Here is a 17,917-nt window from a genome sequence, read left to right as displayed (position 1 = left end):
CTCCCCAAAGTGATTTTATGTAAAACTGATCACAAAAAAGCTGTGAAGTCATTTAAAAAGGAAGCAGTTACATTCACACATCTCCAGGTTTATTTGGTTGACCTTATTAAATAAAATTAAGAATTTAGGAAAACAGTTTGTGTTTTGTGTTTACTCAGATAATCATTGTTCGAAGATGTCAATTAATTTTTTTTGTGGGTTTTTATTAACCACTGAAAACAGGGATTGGCAACACAATTCAATCAGGATACAACTCAATATTTACTTTAACTATGTAATTAAAGTAAATAGTCGTCAAACTCCTGATTGGTTTACTCAAGACCTTGAAACGTCTGGCTGCTTTTAAATAACAAAACCTGTCCTTTGGTGGCTGTTTGATTGGCTCCTTGTCCGAAATCATTTGTAAGTCTTGAAATTCTGCTCAAGATAATACTCATTGCAATTACTTTAAACCATTACAGGAAAACTGTTTATCAACAACCATGGGTGACCATGCTAACCAGCCTTATCAGCCATGACGGGTTCTGGGGACATGGACATGACTGACAGCACTAAAACCCACCTCCTGGCTCTGATTAGCTGTTTCTAGTTAGCACTAGGGACAGTGGGAGAAGACAGAGGAGCTCAGTTTTTTCACAGATTTGCCAGTTCAATCACTTCCTGTGTCGTTCTTGCGTTCCAGAAAGCAGTGTCGGAAGGAAAACATCACGTTTCACCCCAACAGCACCGTGTCCTACAGAGAGTACCGCAGATACTTCTTTGAGCCCTCCATGTCCATTGGGGACGAGTCTGACGTCATCACCATTCCCAACATGTTGGTGCTGGTATGAGAGCGTGCTCCAAAGTCTTTTCAGATTTCCCTTAATATTTCCCCCACATTCAGAGCTTTGGGTTTTGACTCCAACTCTTGCTTGCAGGGTGCAGCGGTGATGCTGGAGGACCTGCCCTATGCCTTACGGCTGTTGATCAGCGCCACCTTCAAGACTTTCAAGGAAGGTCCCTTTCTGAACAAGACGGTGGAAGAGCTGATGTGGGGCTATGACAGTAAACTGGTTGAGTTCCTCAACAAGTACCTCCCTGGCATGCTGCCGTCCACAGGAAAGTTTGGCCTCTTTGCAGAGGTGAATATTTGTTTTCTTTTCCTTTCAGTTTTCTACACATTTTGTTGTGCTGCGGAGAACTTTATCTCTGTTTAAACAGGCAGAAACTTTAAAGATCTATTTTTCCCTAAAACACTACTACCACACCCTCACTGACTTGTTCATACCGTATTTTACAAAGTGCTTTGTTCTTCTTGGCAATTGGTGGCTTTCTCTGAATCCCAGCCATGTTGTCGTTGCTTCAGGGTTTCTTCTTGTTTTTGCTCTCATATAGTCAGGACACTAGAAGACTTGAGCCTTGCGTTATCCCATCAGGAGGTTGGATTGCCCAACACACTTTGGCTTCTGCATATTTATTTGCAAACACACAACTTTTCATGCGATAATTGACCCAAATGGAATTGTTCATCCCTGGTGCACTGAAAATGATACTATCACAGTGTTTGTAGCAGATTTTTAACAAGGAACACTTAATCTCACTGCTACAACCTGGCCTTTTTTAAAAGGTAATGACTTCATAGCAGATGTGGTACTGAAGCAAAAAAAAAAAAAAAAAATCAAAGGTAAATGTATAAAGTAATAAAGTGGCTTTTATTTTAAATGCTAAAGTTTAGGACTCCCCCCCCACTAATACTACTAACATTTTGACTGTAACTTTTTCAATGAACACATCTCGATTCTCTTTGCGCTGCTTGTTTTCTAGTTCTGACTTTGTGTTTATTATAATTTTTTTAATCAGTTTAATAACTCCAATACTGGTCTGTTCACCATCCACACCGGGAGAGATAACATCAAAAACGTCCACAAAGTCGACTCCTGGAATGGCCTCACTGAGGTAAGACTAAAATAATACCACTTTCACATCAGCTCTGTTAAGTCTGGTTTAATCAAACTACAGGTTATTTGTCTCAAAAGTCCAGTTGAAGTGAACTCTGGTGCAGTTTGAATGCTTTTGTGAACTAGACCAGTGCAGGGCATTCTGGGTAATTACAACCAAACCTTGTATAGAGCTAGCTGGAGAAATGGCTCATGGTCTTTTGCTGAAAACAAAATAGAAATCCTCCAACTGCTAAAATATGACGCTGCTCCATTTTTGTTCACATTTTGGGAAGAAAACAGTTGCACCCAGTGTCAAATTTGGAGGTTTTTGTTCCGTTTCCTTCAGTGTTCTTGTTGCAGCGCCACCACAGGCGAAGGGGGGAACAGTGCAGTGTGAAAGAGAACCACAGCAGCTGAAAATGTAACAAATGTTTCAGCTTTAGACCCTGATCTAGCACTCCAAGTCACCCTTTTAACTTTTTTTTTAATGACTGGATGCTTTTCCTACCTGATTGGATTCCCTCTGCCTTAACAGCTGAGCTACTGGAGGACACCTCAGTGTAACATGATCAATGGAACAGCCGGGCAGCTGTGGCCTCCTTTTATGACAAAAGAGACCACTCTAACTTTCTACAGCCCAGACGCCTGCAGGTAGGAATACTTCCTCCACATCCTCCGTGAAACTTCTTCTTATTTTCTGTATAATTTCCTGTATTTAATTTCTCTGTTATTTTAGGTCTCTGGAGCTCGTGTATCAGCGACCAGGCGTGATGAAAGGCATCCCTCTGTATCGATACGTCGCTCCCAAGACCATGTTTGCAAATGGGACGGATTATCCTCCAAATGAAGGCTTCTGCCCCTGCAGGCAGTCTGGGCTGCTCAACGTCAGTAGCTGCCGCCACAGTAAGTACAGGCAGGTCATACCATTACAAAGGTCACTGATTTACCTTTGACATTCCTGATCTCTGTGCCTTCTAAGCTTCATTTGTTTTTCTTTGTAAGCAGTAGTAAGCCTAATTTTATTTTGTTGTTGTTTTCTTTTAATTACAGCAGCATAGTGAAGGCTAGTGATTAATAACTTTACACCTCTAGGCTGATTTACATGGGGGGAAAGTAATTTTTACTTAATGCCTCATGTTGAAGGGTTTGTATCTGTTTCTATGTTTTGGTTACTTGTTTCTTGTGTAAATGTTTTATTTTAATGTTTTTTCGCTTCTTTGAATAGAACTGTGTGTACTGTGTTTAGTTCTGTGAAGTGTTTTTGTTTTTTGTGCTCACTTGTCTTAGGACAAAGGGTGAAATGTAGCTATTGTGCTAATTCCTGCATATTTACTACTGCCATACATTGTGGTAATGTTGACTAATGCGCACTGTCCTAATCGAATAAATTGAATTAAATTAAACTTCCCCTTTGAGTTCTAGGTAGATTCAAAACATTTTTTGAGCTGAAATCCTTATTTGCTCTCACATTTGGTTTGGATTTCTGCACATTGCTCTTGTAGAAGAAGCATATTTGCTGCAGATTTACGTTGTGGCAATGTGGTTTAGAGAAATAACTGCACTATTGTTTATGTCCATTTTTAGACTCTCCGGTCTTCATCTCTCATCCTCACTTCTTTAATGCTGATCCTGTGCTGCTGGACTATGTGCTGGGTCTTCACCCAACTGAGGAGGAGCACGGCCTTTTCATTGACATTCACCCTGTGAGTGCCCACTTACACCCACACTTAAAAGCCGCCACTTTTAAGAAACCCATCAAGACTGTACCAAAACGGTTAAAATAGCAGAGGAAGAGAGGCTGGGGGGGGGGTCCTTTATTATTATTATTATTATTATTATTATTATTATTATTATTTATGTGGTTCTAAGCATTTTAAGATATTTGAGCAGGAAATAAATGGTGCTGGGAAAATTATTATAAGTTAACATCTGCTGATCATGTTATATTAAATGCTTGTGAACGCTCACCAAAAGAACCTGTTTGGGCCACACACACATGATTGGAAGTTGTTTTCCTACATCTGCATAGCCAGACTGTTTCCTGAGTTTTGGATCCCTTATCCTGGGATTAAACTCATGTGTTGACTCTGCTTAGTAGAGCTTTTCATTCAGAACTTCTCCAATATTGATCGTCTTCTCCATTATTGTGCACAAGCCTCTGGATTGTGCACAATATACATACCTGACTGAGTGATTTTATCTAACAGTGCTTGGAAAAAAAAATTCCACAATACAAGTACATCCTCAGAAGAATTTGAGTCAAAACTTTTCAGATGTGCCTGGATTTCTACTTGGCTACTGAGGAGTACAGAGCATCAAAGGACTCACAAATACCTCATCACAGATGGCTCCACTTCTCCTTGGAACATGAATAAAATGAACAATGAAACATTTAGAGAACTTGCTTTTTTATTACGACATTGAAAATGTTTGGAAAAACAATATTTTTCTATATTTAAAAGTGATAGTACTGTATGTCGGGTCATAGCTGAAAAACAATTTGAAACCCAAACCTATACCAGACCAGGAGTGAGAGGTATCATTAAACTGGTATCAGGTTCTGAGTCTATCGGTACCATGTCAGGGATTATGACTCAGATGACTCAGGGTGCATTCACACTCTAGAACACTTGTTTGTTTGCCTAGAAAGTACAGTTTGTTTGTGAAGGTGTGAACATGTAATTGAACTCAAAAAAGCAAACTCTGGTCTGCCTACAAACCTCAGTCTGGGTTTGGTTAAAGTGAACTCTGGTGCGGTTTGAATACATATAGGAAAGCCAAGAGGACCAGAGACTGCTTTAAAAGCAGCAAATGGACTACAGCCCATAGCATTCTGGGTAAATAAAACTAAATAAAAATAAAAATGTGAGTCTAGCCCTGGCAGGGGAAATTAGGGAAAAAAAAAGAAAAATCCTACAACTGCTAAAATCTGACACCATTTTATTTTTGTTTGCATTTCATGAATAAGGAAATTGTGCTTAGTATCTTCTTCAGATCTGAGTTTTCGTGTCGTTTCCTTCAGTGGTTCTTGATGCAGCACCACCACAGGTGAGGGTGGGAACAGGTTTTTTAAGGGTTTTGTTAGTTTGACACAGTGCAGTGTGGGAGAGAACCGCACCAGCTGAAAATGTAACAAATGTAGCAACTTTGGTTCCCAATCAAACCGAGTCTACCAGACTATTATCGTATTTTCCACACTATAAGGTGCACCTAAAAACCTTCAATTTCCTCAAAAGCTGACAGTGCGCCTTATAATCTGGTGCACCTTATACATGGACCAATATTGAGCCACAACAGGTATAGCAATTACGGTAAGCAGCCGCCGACTTCATTTTCCCCCGTAGAAGAAGAAGTGCGCGGTGCATGCTGGGATAGTTGTCAGAATGCTGGTTTATTAATAAAGTTTGATAATGCATTTAAAGCCAGGGGGCGGAGGGGCGGGGGAAGAGAGACAGACTGCGGCGGCAGCGTGTCGGTTGGTCTGTGTTACCCAGAAAGCAGTTGGGCACAATATCGCAACACTGTGAGTGAAACAATGACTGGGGCAGACTACTATATAAAGTACTCGGGGACCACTTCTTTACAAATGTGGATGTGTAATAATAGAGTGCGGAACAAATTGGCAACCCAAACTGAAGCGTCTATTCTATGAGCCTTATAATGCGGTGTGCCTTATATATGAAAAAAGTTTTAAAATAGGCCATTCATTGAAGGTGCGCCTTATAATCGGTGTGCCTTATAGTTCGGAAAAAACACCCTTATTTTCTTCAGTAACTCATGATTTACAACACATGATTGTTTCACCCTGGAACAATTAGAACTGATTTTACCCAATCGCTAATGGCTGTGACGTATGAATGTGCCCGCTCAATCGTGAACTCTATGAAGCTTATTGGGTACCACCTCCACTGCTCTTAACAGAGCCAGCTGGAAAATTAGACTTTCTCCATGGGGAGAAACTTTGCCAATAATAAAATGTCTTATACCTTCCTTTTCCTCAAACTTTAATTGCAATGTTCGGAAATGTGACCAACACAGATTGAGCGACGTTGTTCATTTCTTTCCCTGCCATTGCTAAAACTACAGGCAGACTACAATTCTAAAACCGCACAGAAAATCAGCGTTTCGTTCACAATTTCTCCTTTTGTTTGATGATTGGCTGATCTGGCTCAATGGGACAAATCCGTGACTGAGCACCAAAGGGACAGGAGAATCGAGTGGAATTGTGTAAGAAAGACTACCGGAATATAAACTCAAACTGCTGACCAAACATTTAAACCTCTGATGTCCTTGACGTCTGCTGCTGGGATCTTGAACAAAGATAGTCTGATTGCAATCATGGGCTAATTGTGTCAGGGTAAACTGTAGGCCTGTTTTTGCTGCTTAAGAAGAGTAAAATCTTTAGATTATGGATAAGGAATTTGTTTCTCTTTTAAAGTTTTCATCCTATTGTTAAGATTTTATTGTACCATTCTTAGGACTTTAGAAGTTGGCATCATTTCTAACTTCCAAGCCTTTGTAGGTTTATTTGGTAGGGACAGACACACATTGACATAATAAACACAACAGCAGCAGCTTGTGTCCTAGTGCTTATAGTGTGAGCTAATTTGCAGCACTCCCTAAATGGGCTTTATATACAGTATATCTAAGAACTATTAGAAAGTTGATGATCAGAATGTGTCATTGTGTTGTAGCCAGTCAACAATGAGAGCAGTTTGGTGATGAGCAGCCAAACCAACATCACCAAACTAACTTTAAACTTTAAAGTTAGTTTAAAGTTTAAATTAACTTTAAACCTCAATTAACCTGAGGTTTAAAGTTAATTTGTTTTTTCTCTCATGGATGTGTCATAGGAAAATGATTCTGATAACATGAAACTTTACTGCTGATAAACCTGCAAGTCAGGTTGTTGGTAGTCACACTGCTGTCTCACCTGACGCTTGATGCAAGGATTGATAGGGCAGAACACAGCTATTGCTCTTACTCAACCCTACTCGTGTAAACCTCATATACCTTATCAGTTGACAGTGACATGGAAAGTGATAAGGTAATTGGAAATTGGGCTATTTGCTTCTAATTGCAGTTGTTTGTGAGGTTGTAAAGAACTCTATGATTCCAATAAAAAGATAATAATCCATCTTTGATAAGAAAGCAGCTTGTGTACAAAGATGAAAGCTTGGAAGATGGAGTCAGTGTTTATTCAAAACTTCCTCAACGTCCAGGTCAATGTTTCTTCTACATTGACCTGGAGTTATGAATGAAACACTGGGTAAGATTTGCTTCTCCTTGCAAATATTTCTAAAATAACACCACAAAACACTAGCTGCATTTCCATTACAAATGTGCTCATGTCAAAACCCCCCAATTTTGCAATTGCTGTTTCCATTAAATAAGAAATGAAATTAAAAGCGCATGTGAATAATTTTGAGTACGCGATAAGTCATTGAAAATCATGGCATGTAAACGGTTACATGAGTTCATAATTCAGCCATGGTTCTAGCACTTTTTATCAGCTATCGGAGGAGACATTGGGGTCTTATTCAGCTGTTGAAGCTACAAGCCGCTTATACTTGGGAGTACCTACGTGTGTTGCGTTTTGGGGAAATTGTAGTTGGAAATTTTCCAGAAGAGCTATGGAATAATCATGTTGGGATGACACAACTTTTATGAACTGTGTGATGCTGTGAGAGCTCTGTTGGAGGCAGCTGCACATTGTCTGAAAAAAACTAAAACTAACCATCATCCTCCTACTTCCTCCTACTTCTCCTTCATTGTTTTTGCCAGTAGTAACTTTGGGCTGTTTATCATGTGACTTGCATGAAGCAAAAACATGTCTCCAATGCAGTTTTGCAAAATACATCTATTTTAATGTGGCTGAGAAACCACCTCATTTCACCACAAACACCTTTTATTGAAAAACTTTTTCAAAACTGCCGTGTTTCCCTTAAGCAAATCTATTTTCATGATTTTAATTTGCGCATGTTTATGGTTAGTTTAAATGCAGATAATGATTTTAACAGCAAAAGCAATCCTGAAACCCTGGTGACTTACAGAATAAACCGTTTCATGAAGATCAAAGAACACACCAGAGATTTAAAGCAAGGTAAGGTTCTAAAGTAATATCCAATACTTTCAACATCTCACAGAGCTCTGTTCAATCCATTTGGAAAGAGCACGGTACAATTATAAACCTACAAAGACAATTGGATCATATTTATTTCCCCCACATCTTGGTTTAGAGTTGTTAAATTATGTTATTCACAGTGGGAGATCATCTGCTGGACAAGCATTCACAGAGGAAGAAGTGTAGAGGAGGTTTTGTTGGATGTACTCTTGAGCTAGGGCATGCTGTGTAAAGTAAACTGTTGTGTTTCAGTTACAGCATGTTGGATAATGTTGACTGCCTCACTTGTTTTGGTGTTGTGTATTCCTATTATTAATAGTTGGAAAACTTGTGCACAGATCAGCAAGATTTTTCTGATATTTTCCTCCTAATTTACTAAATTCCTAGAAAATTCAACATTGGCTTCATTTACATGAGAGAAATGGACATTGGAAGTTTCTCTAAGGGTTTATTTATGTGAAATTATTCCACTCAGATGAAAGTAGACTGTGTCATTCTGTTTTAACCCATCTGGAGGCAGGTCCCATATACAAAGAATATAAATCAGATTTTCTCTGTCATCATCTTAAACAAACACAGTTGTACTATAATGGAAAGTACTCGCCTTTAATAATAGATTACGGAATGTTTCAGGAAGTTGTATAATCAGTGCCAAAGTGCATGAAAGCTCTTATAGCAGGACGTCCATGTGTACTATGTCGGGTGTGCTGCTTGTCACTGGGCCCCAGTTTCATTCTTATTGTTTAGCCCTAATCCTCCCCTCATTCCCACATCTGATCTTATTTATATTGCTTTTTTATCAGAACCACATGTCTGAGGACTGAGCCCTGTTTTTTGCTTATGTCAGTTATCTGGTTCTGAGCCTAAAGTCTGACCTGAGGTGTGTCAGTTTGTTCTGCCAGAAAAATGTCCAGGTCATAACTGTGTCTTATTTTACTTATTTGTCTTCCAAGTGTCACAAGCCATAAAAGTCTTGTTTCTTGGTTTTTTTTGGAAAGAGTACCAGCAATTTCCAACAGTCCCATTTTCTGTCGTGAGTCAGCAGAATGTTTTTAGTGCATTATTTTTTTAAACAAATGGTAGACAAGCTTGTGTGTTCCTTTTATTGAGTATGGTTTGGGACCTTGGAGTTTGCTCAGAGACCATTTTTTGATGAACACAAACCTCCACTTAGTCAAGTCAGACCTGCAGGGCTTCTGATGTTTCTTTTGTGATCTTCTGGATGAACTGTCACTGCTCTCTTGGAGTAATTCTAACAAGATGGCTGCTCCATTGGCAATAATTGATGTAACTGGAGTTTCAAAACTTTAGAAATTATTTTCTAACTTTTCAAGACTAATGGACAATGACTTTGTGATATACTACTTATTGTCAAGAAAAGCTTACAATATAGGGTCTACATAGCTGTAGACCCTATATTGTCTACAGCACTTTTTAATAAAATATTAAAAAGTGCTTCTCCAGTCTCTCTTCCCCTCAACCCACACAGAAGAAACTGGAGATATTGCTCAGACTGTGAGTTAGTATTAAGCTAGCTCGAATAGATATAGCACATTACTTCCAGTGTCCTTCAAAATAAAGATGAGTTTTTTAATAAAGATGAAACCCATGGTATTTATAAAAAGAAATAATGATCAGAAATTAATACAACTTTTCAGGCAGGTTGTACAGACAAGCCACATCCCCCCACAACTTTGGCAGCTTGCTAAATCACTGAAGCTTAGCCACGTCAAGCCTGAGTTGTTGCTTTTTGGCTTTTCTTTTCTGTGTGAATATTGGAGGAGCCTTGTCAACATTTACAACTGTCGTCAAATGTTTTCCACTGGTGAATAGTCTTTCTCTACTCTAAATAATGAACTCCAGATATCTGCTAAGGGTTTCCCAGTTTGATAGACAGCAATAGTTGCTAAGGTTGTTGCTGACGTCTTTCCCCTTCACAGCATGTTCACATGCTTGAAAGCTGCTCTCCGTGTAAAATGCTTTATGTATCGCAGCTAGAAAGATTGCACCTCAGTCAACAATCTATCGCATCATCAAGAACTTCAAGGAGAGATGTTCCACGGTTGCCAAAAAGGCTCCAGGGCGCCCAAGAAAGACCAGCAAGCGCCAGGACCGTCTCTTAAAAGTGTTTCAKCTGYGGGATCGGGCTACCAGCAGTGCAGAGCTTGCTCAGGAATGGCAGCAGGCAGGTGTGAGDGCATCTGCACGCACTGTGAGGCRGAGACTCTTGGAGCAAGGCCTGGTCTCAAGGAGGGCAGCAAAGAAGCCACTTCTCTCCAGGAAAAACATCAGGGACAGACTGATATTCTGCAAAAGGTACAGAGAGTGGACTGCTGAGGACTGGGGTAAAGTCATTTTCTCTGAATCCCCTTTCCGATTGTTTGGGACATCTGGAAAATAGCTTGTTCGGAGAAGACGAGGTGAGCACTACCACCAGTCTGGTCTCATGCCAACTGTAAAGCATCCTGAAACCATTCATGTGTGGGGTTGCTTCTCAGCCAATGGAGTCGGCTCTCTCACCATCTGGCCTAAAAACACAGCCATGAATAAAGAATGGTACCAGAATGTCCTCCGAGAGCAACTTCTCCCAACCGTCCAAGAGCAGTTTGGTGATGAACAAAGCCTTTTCCAGCATGATGGAGCACCTTGCCATAAAGCAAAGGTGATAACTAACTGGCTCAGGGAACAAAACATAGAGATGTTGGGTCCATGGCCTGGAAACTCTCCAGATCTTAATCCCATTGAAAACTTGTGGTCAATCATCAAGAGACGGGTGGACAAACAAAAACCTAGGAATTCTGACAAAATGCAAGCATTGGTTGTGCAAGAATGGACGGCTATCAGTCAGGATTTGGTCCAGAAGTAGATTGAGAGCATGCCAGGGAGAATTGCAGAGGTCCTGAAGAAGAGGGGTCAACACTGCAAATATTGACTTGCTGCATTAACTCATTCTAACTGTCAATAAAAGCTCATAATATGATTGCAATTGTATTTCTGTATGTGATGAAAACATCTGACATACACACATGAAAACCAGAGGGCAGCTGATCATGTGAAAATATATTTGTGTCATTCTCAAAACTTTTGGCCATGACTGTATTTTATCCCCCCTGTGTGACTTCTGTTTTGTGTGTGTACAGCTCACAGGTGTCCCTCTGAATGTGTCCATACGCCTACAGCTTAACCTCTACATGAAGAGAATATCAGGAATTACGTAAGACTTATGAATGATCACATTGTCCACTTTATCACCTATTGTTTATTTTACTGTCTTGTTATTGTAAACGCTCCCTACCTGTCTAACCCTGCTTTCTTTGTAGTGGTGTTTGAAGTTTTATGTTCTTGACCTTGTAGAGAAACTGGAAAGATTTCTGAGGTGGTGATGCCCATGCTGTGGTTTGAGGAGGTAAGCTGCTGATGTTGTGCGGCTGGAGAGGCTGATGCCTACAGATCCAGTCAATAAATTAGAATGTTATAAAAAGCACATTTATTTTACATTTACTTTAGGAGCTTTATCACATTTTGTAGATTATTTGCATATAGATGGATGTTTGAAAGTAGATGGTGCGACATGGACTTAGAATTTCATCATGACATTTTATGGTTCCTATTGGAATAACAATAAAAACTATATTATGACAAAAGGGTATTTATTAGTTATGTTTCAGGTAACTGTATGTCAGTGAATGCATGGCACAGCATTCATAGCCCCACAGACACAAAGGTTGTTGTTGAGAAACATTCCCATTTCAAATATGTTTCTTCAGGATGCCAAAAAAGTCTGACTTGTATCAGTAAATTGCACACAGCAACTGCATTTATCCATATTTTTGAATTTAGTAATATTTATCGATGCTCTTGTGGAAAACAAAAGTAGAGAAAATTGTAAAACTAACATTTCCAATTATACTGCCAGTTTTATTTTGTTTTTTGTTTTTCTTTATAACTAGCAACTGAAATTTATAAATGACAACAATAAATCTAAATCTGTAATCCCGGGAGAGCCAGTTGCCCATTGTCCAAAATAACAAAAACAAATTCTCCTCCTCCTACTTTCTGTTGTTTTCTTTGTCATTTTCACCAGTATCAACATCCACCTGTGATCCAAAATACATTTTTCCATTACAGTTTTGTGAAGTACATCTATTTTGATATGGCTGAAAAGCCACCTCCTCCCAGTGCAAAAGTGTTTTATTGAAAATTTAGTTTTTTGAAATTGGTTTGATTCCATTAAACAAATTTATTTTTCTATAATTTGCACAATTCTATGTCTAACAGAAACAGAGCAAAGCTTTGACTTTTCAGAAATTGTTCAATCTCATTTTTGGACTGGTGAATGGAAGTTGCAGGTTACAGTGTTTATTTTGTTTGTGTTTTTTTTTTTTTTCTTAAATATGGGTAAAATTACCAGAGATTTTTTTTTTCTGATCCAAGTCTGGAGTAAAACAGTTTTTGCATCCGTTTCGCCTTTTTCCCTGTGCAGAATGGATACATCGATGGTCCGATCCTCACTACGTTCCACACTAGCCTGGTTATTCTCCCTGCTGTCATGGAGTACATGCAGTACATCTTCATAGCCCTCGGCCTGCTCACCACCATAGTGGCCGCCCTGGTGTATTACAAAGTCAAGGTAAGAATCCCCCACAGCCAGCTGCTGCCATTGATACTCTGCCTGTGACTCGCTGCATGTTTTCCAACTAGTAGATGGAGGAAAGAAGCAGGAGAGACTACACTGAGGCTCAATGGCATAATTAGGCTTTTCATAAATGCACGATATGCTGAGGATGGACAGTATAAGTCTTCAGCAACTTAGTGTATATGTCGATTTTAGCCAGATGCAGAACAGGCAGATTTATGGGAATTATTTTCCACAAAGGAAAATATTTCCATCACAGCTGTTACTGAAGATGTACAGTCGCTCCTGCTCCGTCCAGGATCATGCTTTGTTTGTCTACAAGTTAAACTATGAACCCTGCTTTGACTAACCTGACAAGGAGAGTAAAAAGTCCAAATCTCTCCATGGTTGCTGGCTGTTGAAACCCCCCTCCCCAGCTGCTGCTGATTACTCTTCCTGCCTCTTTATCTCATCATCGTTAGCTCGTAAATGAGAGCATATCAGTTATGGCTAAATTAGTGGGTGACATTACGCAGTAGTGTTAATCAGAAAGGCCAAAGTCATCTGTGTTTTACACACAGCTGCTCTCTGATTGGACTGCTGATAGCCGAACAGGAAACACACGAGAGCGGATTTGGTTCTGCTTCTGCTTTGTTATTGTGCTCTTTACTGAACATGTTCGTAGTTGTTTTAGTAATTTATAGCGCAGACTAATGGCATCATCACTGATGAATTACGGAACAGTCGAAAACAGATAAAATGAGCTAATACAGTCCATCAGTAAAGTGTCCATATTATCTCTGTCATTCCTTTGTGTTCTAAAACGAGTCATGTCTAGTGTTGTAAAATAACATGAAAAAGCTTTGGAGGTTAATAAGTAAAAGTTCCAATTTAGTTAGTGTAATGTTAACAGATTACCTTCCTCTGCAATTTTTGTGGTATGTATCGTATTTTCGGCAGACAGTCGGCAGCATGGAAAATAAAATTAAATGTAATATTTTACTGAAATCTCCTACTGAACTGTAAAAGATTTGAATATGTTTGACAAAGGTTCTTCATTTGCTTACAGAAGTCTAGTAATAGAGCTGCGACTTCTCTATTCTTTGAGAATTCTTGGGTTTGTACAACCGCCTCATACAAATCATCCAAATTGAGAAAAAGCTTTCCAATTTACAATTGTTGACTTTTGAACTTTAATGATCAAATTGATATGAAACATATATTTTTTTAATTTTCTTTCCAAATCATTGCACACGTTTTTGATTGTCAGTTAATCTGGGGCTTTAAATGGATAAAGACAACATCGTAAAATAGGAAAAAAGGCCCCATGGCAGCTTTTCAATAACTTGGAAGTCCCCATAATTTGGCTTGGTTTATTATAAATGTATATTTGTTTCACTGTGAAGCAATACACTTCAAGACCCCCTCTCTTACACAATATACATAGAACATAAGGACTGGCGTCAAACCTCCACTCCAGTAGGAACGGACAGTTATCAGGTTCAACAGGATGAGGATTCCACCAAGTGGTGCCAAAATGTTTTCTTTAGTTTCTGTTTCAGTATTATACATGGAATAGAACAAAACATTTTTTCATGTTAAATGAAAAATGTATACATTTATTGTACAGGTTTGGCGTATTTGCTGCTCTGAAAGGATTGTTTTTTTCAGCGAATGACACATTTTTTGAGCCTGTACACTCCAGTTAACCATTAATCGATTATTAAATTAGTTGACGATTATTGCAATAGTCCATTCATCATGATTAAGCCTATTAATCATTTAAGCCCACGTAGATTTAGCAAGTTGGCTCAGTAAAAATGTATGAACTCTTTGTATTTCTAACCTGGCAGTTTGGAAAGAAAAGTAATGAAGCCACAATTGCTGCCCAATTGTGATTAAGTTCGGCTGGCTTTACCTGCAATTTTACTCCTCTGCTGTTTTGGGAAGCACAATTCTGCTGAGGCTTTAAAAAAAAAGAAAAGAACACCCTCATGCATTATTTAGTCATGGCTTTAATGCATCAAGAGATTTCCTTTGTTACAGATGGAAAAAAAATAATTTCCTTTTTCCATATCCCAAGCAAACAGTTCCACAGTATAAGTATAGGAATACTTGTAAATAAAATCTTTATGAGTGATGTGGAGTTTGATTGTTTTAGAAGACACTGGGAGAAATTACAGGATGTACTCTAAAACAGGAAGAACCTAAAATGAGAGTAAGAATGCAAAGTCGGGAAGTCACCTCAGGAAAGCGCTGCAGCACCGAGGGGATCCAAGGTGTCTGTGAAAAATCTCATAAATGATCCTCCAATAGAATTTGTGCATCATATCTTCTATAATTATTTTAAATCACTGCAACAATTTCAGAGAAATGTGTCCTCTTTCAGTGTGCCTGAAATTTTTATGTAGCAAAAAGAATCAGTTGATTCCTTAACACAGAGAGTTGCATCATAATTCATATATAGACGGTTCCAAACGACCACTCTGCCTGGAAGTCCTTCTGACTTCTGACTAATCATGCCTGAGATACGTATAACCAATTGCCTGCCCTCGTAATTCACTGCATGACACACTGAATCATCCATCCATCCATCCATTTTCTTTACACCCTTTTCCCTTAGTGGGGTTGGGAGGGGTGCTGGTGCCTGTCTCCAGCTACACTCAATCACCCACAGAAAATAATCCGTGCATGAACAATCCCTGAAATCTCTATCTGAATTACAACACTATTTTTTTTTCTTTGATATTTTCTAATTGGCCCATTTTTAAGGTAATTTGATCATCTTTTAGGCAACCAGTAGTGGGCAGGGTAAAGACTCACATGGCTTTGAAACACAGGACTAAAGTATGAGGTATTAAGGTAGGTTCACACTCAAAGGCATACACGTAGCAAACGGTACATTGGGAGTGATTACTAATGTCCAACACCTGCAGAGGAAATGAACACCGTGTCTGCTTTTGTTTTTCACAAAAACCCAATTGTGTTTTGTGTCACTGTTGCTGTCTGTGTTTTCTTGCATGATGGTAGCTCTTCCACAGGGGCCAACACTGGACCTGACCTAATCATTCGCAAGCAAACTAGGTTAGCGCTTGGCTAAAAACAAACCTAGTTAGGTTTTTAGCCAAATCGAGTTAAGTTTGAAACAATCTTAGCATGACCTCCGAGGTAAACATCCACAGTCTTTCTTATCTCCATTCTCAGCAGTAATAGCCATTCAGCGCCAAGGACCATAGACATCGCTCCTGGATTGTTTGATTTGTCAGCAGAAAAATAACAGCAGTAGAACTGTGGTCTAAATTAGCAGTACAGCTGTCACACTGTTAAAAATGTCCCTTGCGTTTCAGTGATGTACAAAGAGTAGATGGCAATGCAGTATCAGTGTTTTACACATCTGATACTTCAGTTTGATCCCCTGTTGAATCTTGTTGTGTCACATCTGTGGAAATTAAGCATCTCCTGCTCAAATATTACAACAGAGAATGATAATAGCATCACTGAGTCTCAGTCCATATGCCAAATGATTTGCATGCCCCCAACTGATAGCGGTCCAACCTATTTAATGGTTAATTGGTCTAATAATCATTCTGATACTAGTGTTGAACTTTCATCCCAAAGATGGTTAACAGGGCAGTGTTGTTTAAAATCAACTTTTTAAAAATTTTGCATCATCTTATAATGTTATTCCCTCGTCAAAAACACAGCTGGAGTGTTGCCTGGATTATTTCATGCATATTTCAGAAATCTTTTAATCTCCCATGGCAACCATTTGTTTGAGAAAGAGCAAGATTTTTTCAGAGACAGAGACCCAATTTCAAGTTAAATTTCTATCACATTTGATATACAAGGTGTTTTTATAACAACTGAAGGTAACATATATATTTACTTGATTGCTCTGTAAAATGGCTTTATGTGCTTAGAAAACAACACACAATACTGCCCATTTAAAAGCTCTATTAAGGTTTCTGCCATCTAAATGTATCATTTCTTGCTTATTGTCCAGCTGGACAATAAGCTCAGTGATGGTTAGAATTACAACAGCAAGGCTCATAAATAAAAGACTGAAAACATTTAGAGATGGCAAAGAGTCACAATTTTAAGATGCAGAAACTATATATATATATATATATATATATATATATATATATAAAGCTTTAAAGTTGGTTCAAAGTATTTTTACACAGAACCTCTAGAGGAGTACTTGCAGGTCTTGCATTTAATTTATCATTTAATTTATCATGTGAACGGTGAATAATTTATCTTTGTGTTCATCTCACAGAGAAAGACACCGAGGGAAAACACCAGCACTTCAACTCATGAACGAACCCCTCTGCTTCAAGACGAGCAACACTGACATACTCCCAAAAATAAATAAAAATACTTATATCATGTTCTGAGACACTGACTCAGCTGCTCAGAATATGGAACAAGATACAAAATGTAATTTTATACTGGAATGTTTACAAAACACTCAGCCAAAGATGGTCTCTGACTTTTTAAAGTTTGTTAAAACAATCAACTGCTTTTTAAATATGCAGATTTTTTTCCCACTGTGTTCATCTCAGCTAAGCTATTTTATACGTTTTTTATACGTCTTATCATTTCATCATCAGCGACAGCAGTGGAAAGAAACCGCAGTGATTTTAGTTGGGTTTTAGAAAAGTGCTTTAGCTCTGACTATAAGGGAGCTAATTAAAAAAATTTTTTGCCAGATGTTTTGTATTTTAACCACAAATGTGGCTTCATCATGGGAATTTATTGAGTCCAGTTGATCTCCTACGTTGTTGCTTTCTGTTTGCACTGAGGAGTCTGGAGATTAAACTGAGCTCGATTTTAACCCTTACCACGGTTTTGCACATACAGCTGTGACAATCATCGAGTCGAGCAGAGGAGACCTACTCCTTATGTACTACTGTCTTCTGTTAGAGTTTAAATGTTTATGTTCGTGATGGTGCATATAACACTGTTTGATGTCCAGCACACGTTTATTGTGTAAAAATAATTAAAAAAGAGGATGAAATAAGAATAACATGCACATAGAAATATACTGATGTCTGACATCAGTTCAGACTGAAGTTCTCAGAGATCTTCAGTCTCTCAAGCTTCTCATTTTCAGTAGATGTTAATGGGCACTGTCTGTTTTCATTTGTGGATGGAATAAATGTTAATAAAATGATCTGAATAAAGATTTTGGAGAATTTGTTCTGTGAATTAGAAGAGATGCATTTCTTTAAGGCCAAAAAAAAGTGGTATAAATAA

General features: G+C 38.6%; 1 protein-coding gene across 3 annotated transcripts in view; it reads left to right on the top strand.

Annotated features, from left to right (window-relative positions):
* The window catches only part of scarb1 (scavenger receptor class B, member 1), a 22,901-nt gene extending 5,041 nt beyond the window's left edge, over positions 1 to 17,860 (top strand). For 2 of the 3 annotated variants that reach the window (XM_008423216.1, XM_008423215.2), the window contains exons 3-12: positions 683 to 824; positions 918 to 1,121; positions 1,840 to 1,935; positions 2,455 to 2,570; positions 2,656 to 2,822; positions 3,504 to 3,622; positions 11,184 to 11,257; positions 11,398 to 11,449; positions 12,527 to 12,673; positions 16,938 to 17,860. In XM_008423216.1, the coding sequence (XP_008421438.1) occupies positions 683 to 824; positions 918 to 1,121; positions 1,840 to 1,935; positions 2,455 to 2,570; positions 2,656 to 2,822; positions 3,504 to 3,622; positions 11,184 to 11,257; positions 11,398 to 11,449; positions 12,527 to 12,673; positions 16,938 to 17,012 (1,192 nt within the window). In that variant the 3' untranslated portion in view covers positions 17,013 to 17,860. Of the gene's footprint in view, positions 1 to 682; positions 825 to 917; positions 1,122 to 1,839; positions 1,936 to 2,454; positions 2,571 to 2,655; positions 2,823 to 3,503; positions 3,623 to 11,183; positions 11,258 to 11,397; positions 11,450 to 12,526; positions 12,674 to 15,450; positions 15,521 to 16,937 lie in introns of all 3 variants that reach the window. The other variant, XM_008423218.2, reaches the window with a different exon arrangement.
* The last annotated feature ends 57 nt before the right edge of the window (positions 17,861 to 17,917 follow it).

This window comes from Poecilia reticulata, linkage group LG12 (assembly GCF_000633615.1).
Source record: "Poecilia reticulata strain Guanapo linkage group LG12, Guppy_female_1.0+MT, whole genome shotgun sequence".
Lineage (NCBI taxonomy): Eukaryota > Metazoa > Chordata > Actinopteri > Cyprinodontiformes > Poeciliidae > Poecilia > Poecilia reticulata.
The sequence above is the reverse complement of the archived record's forward strand: the minus strand, read 5'-3'. Positions and strand labels throughout refer to the sequence as shown.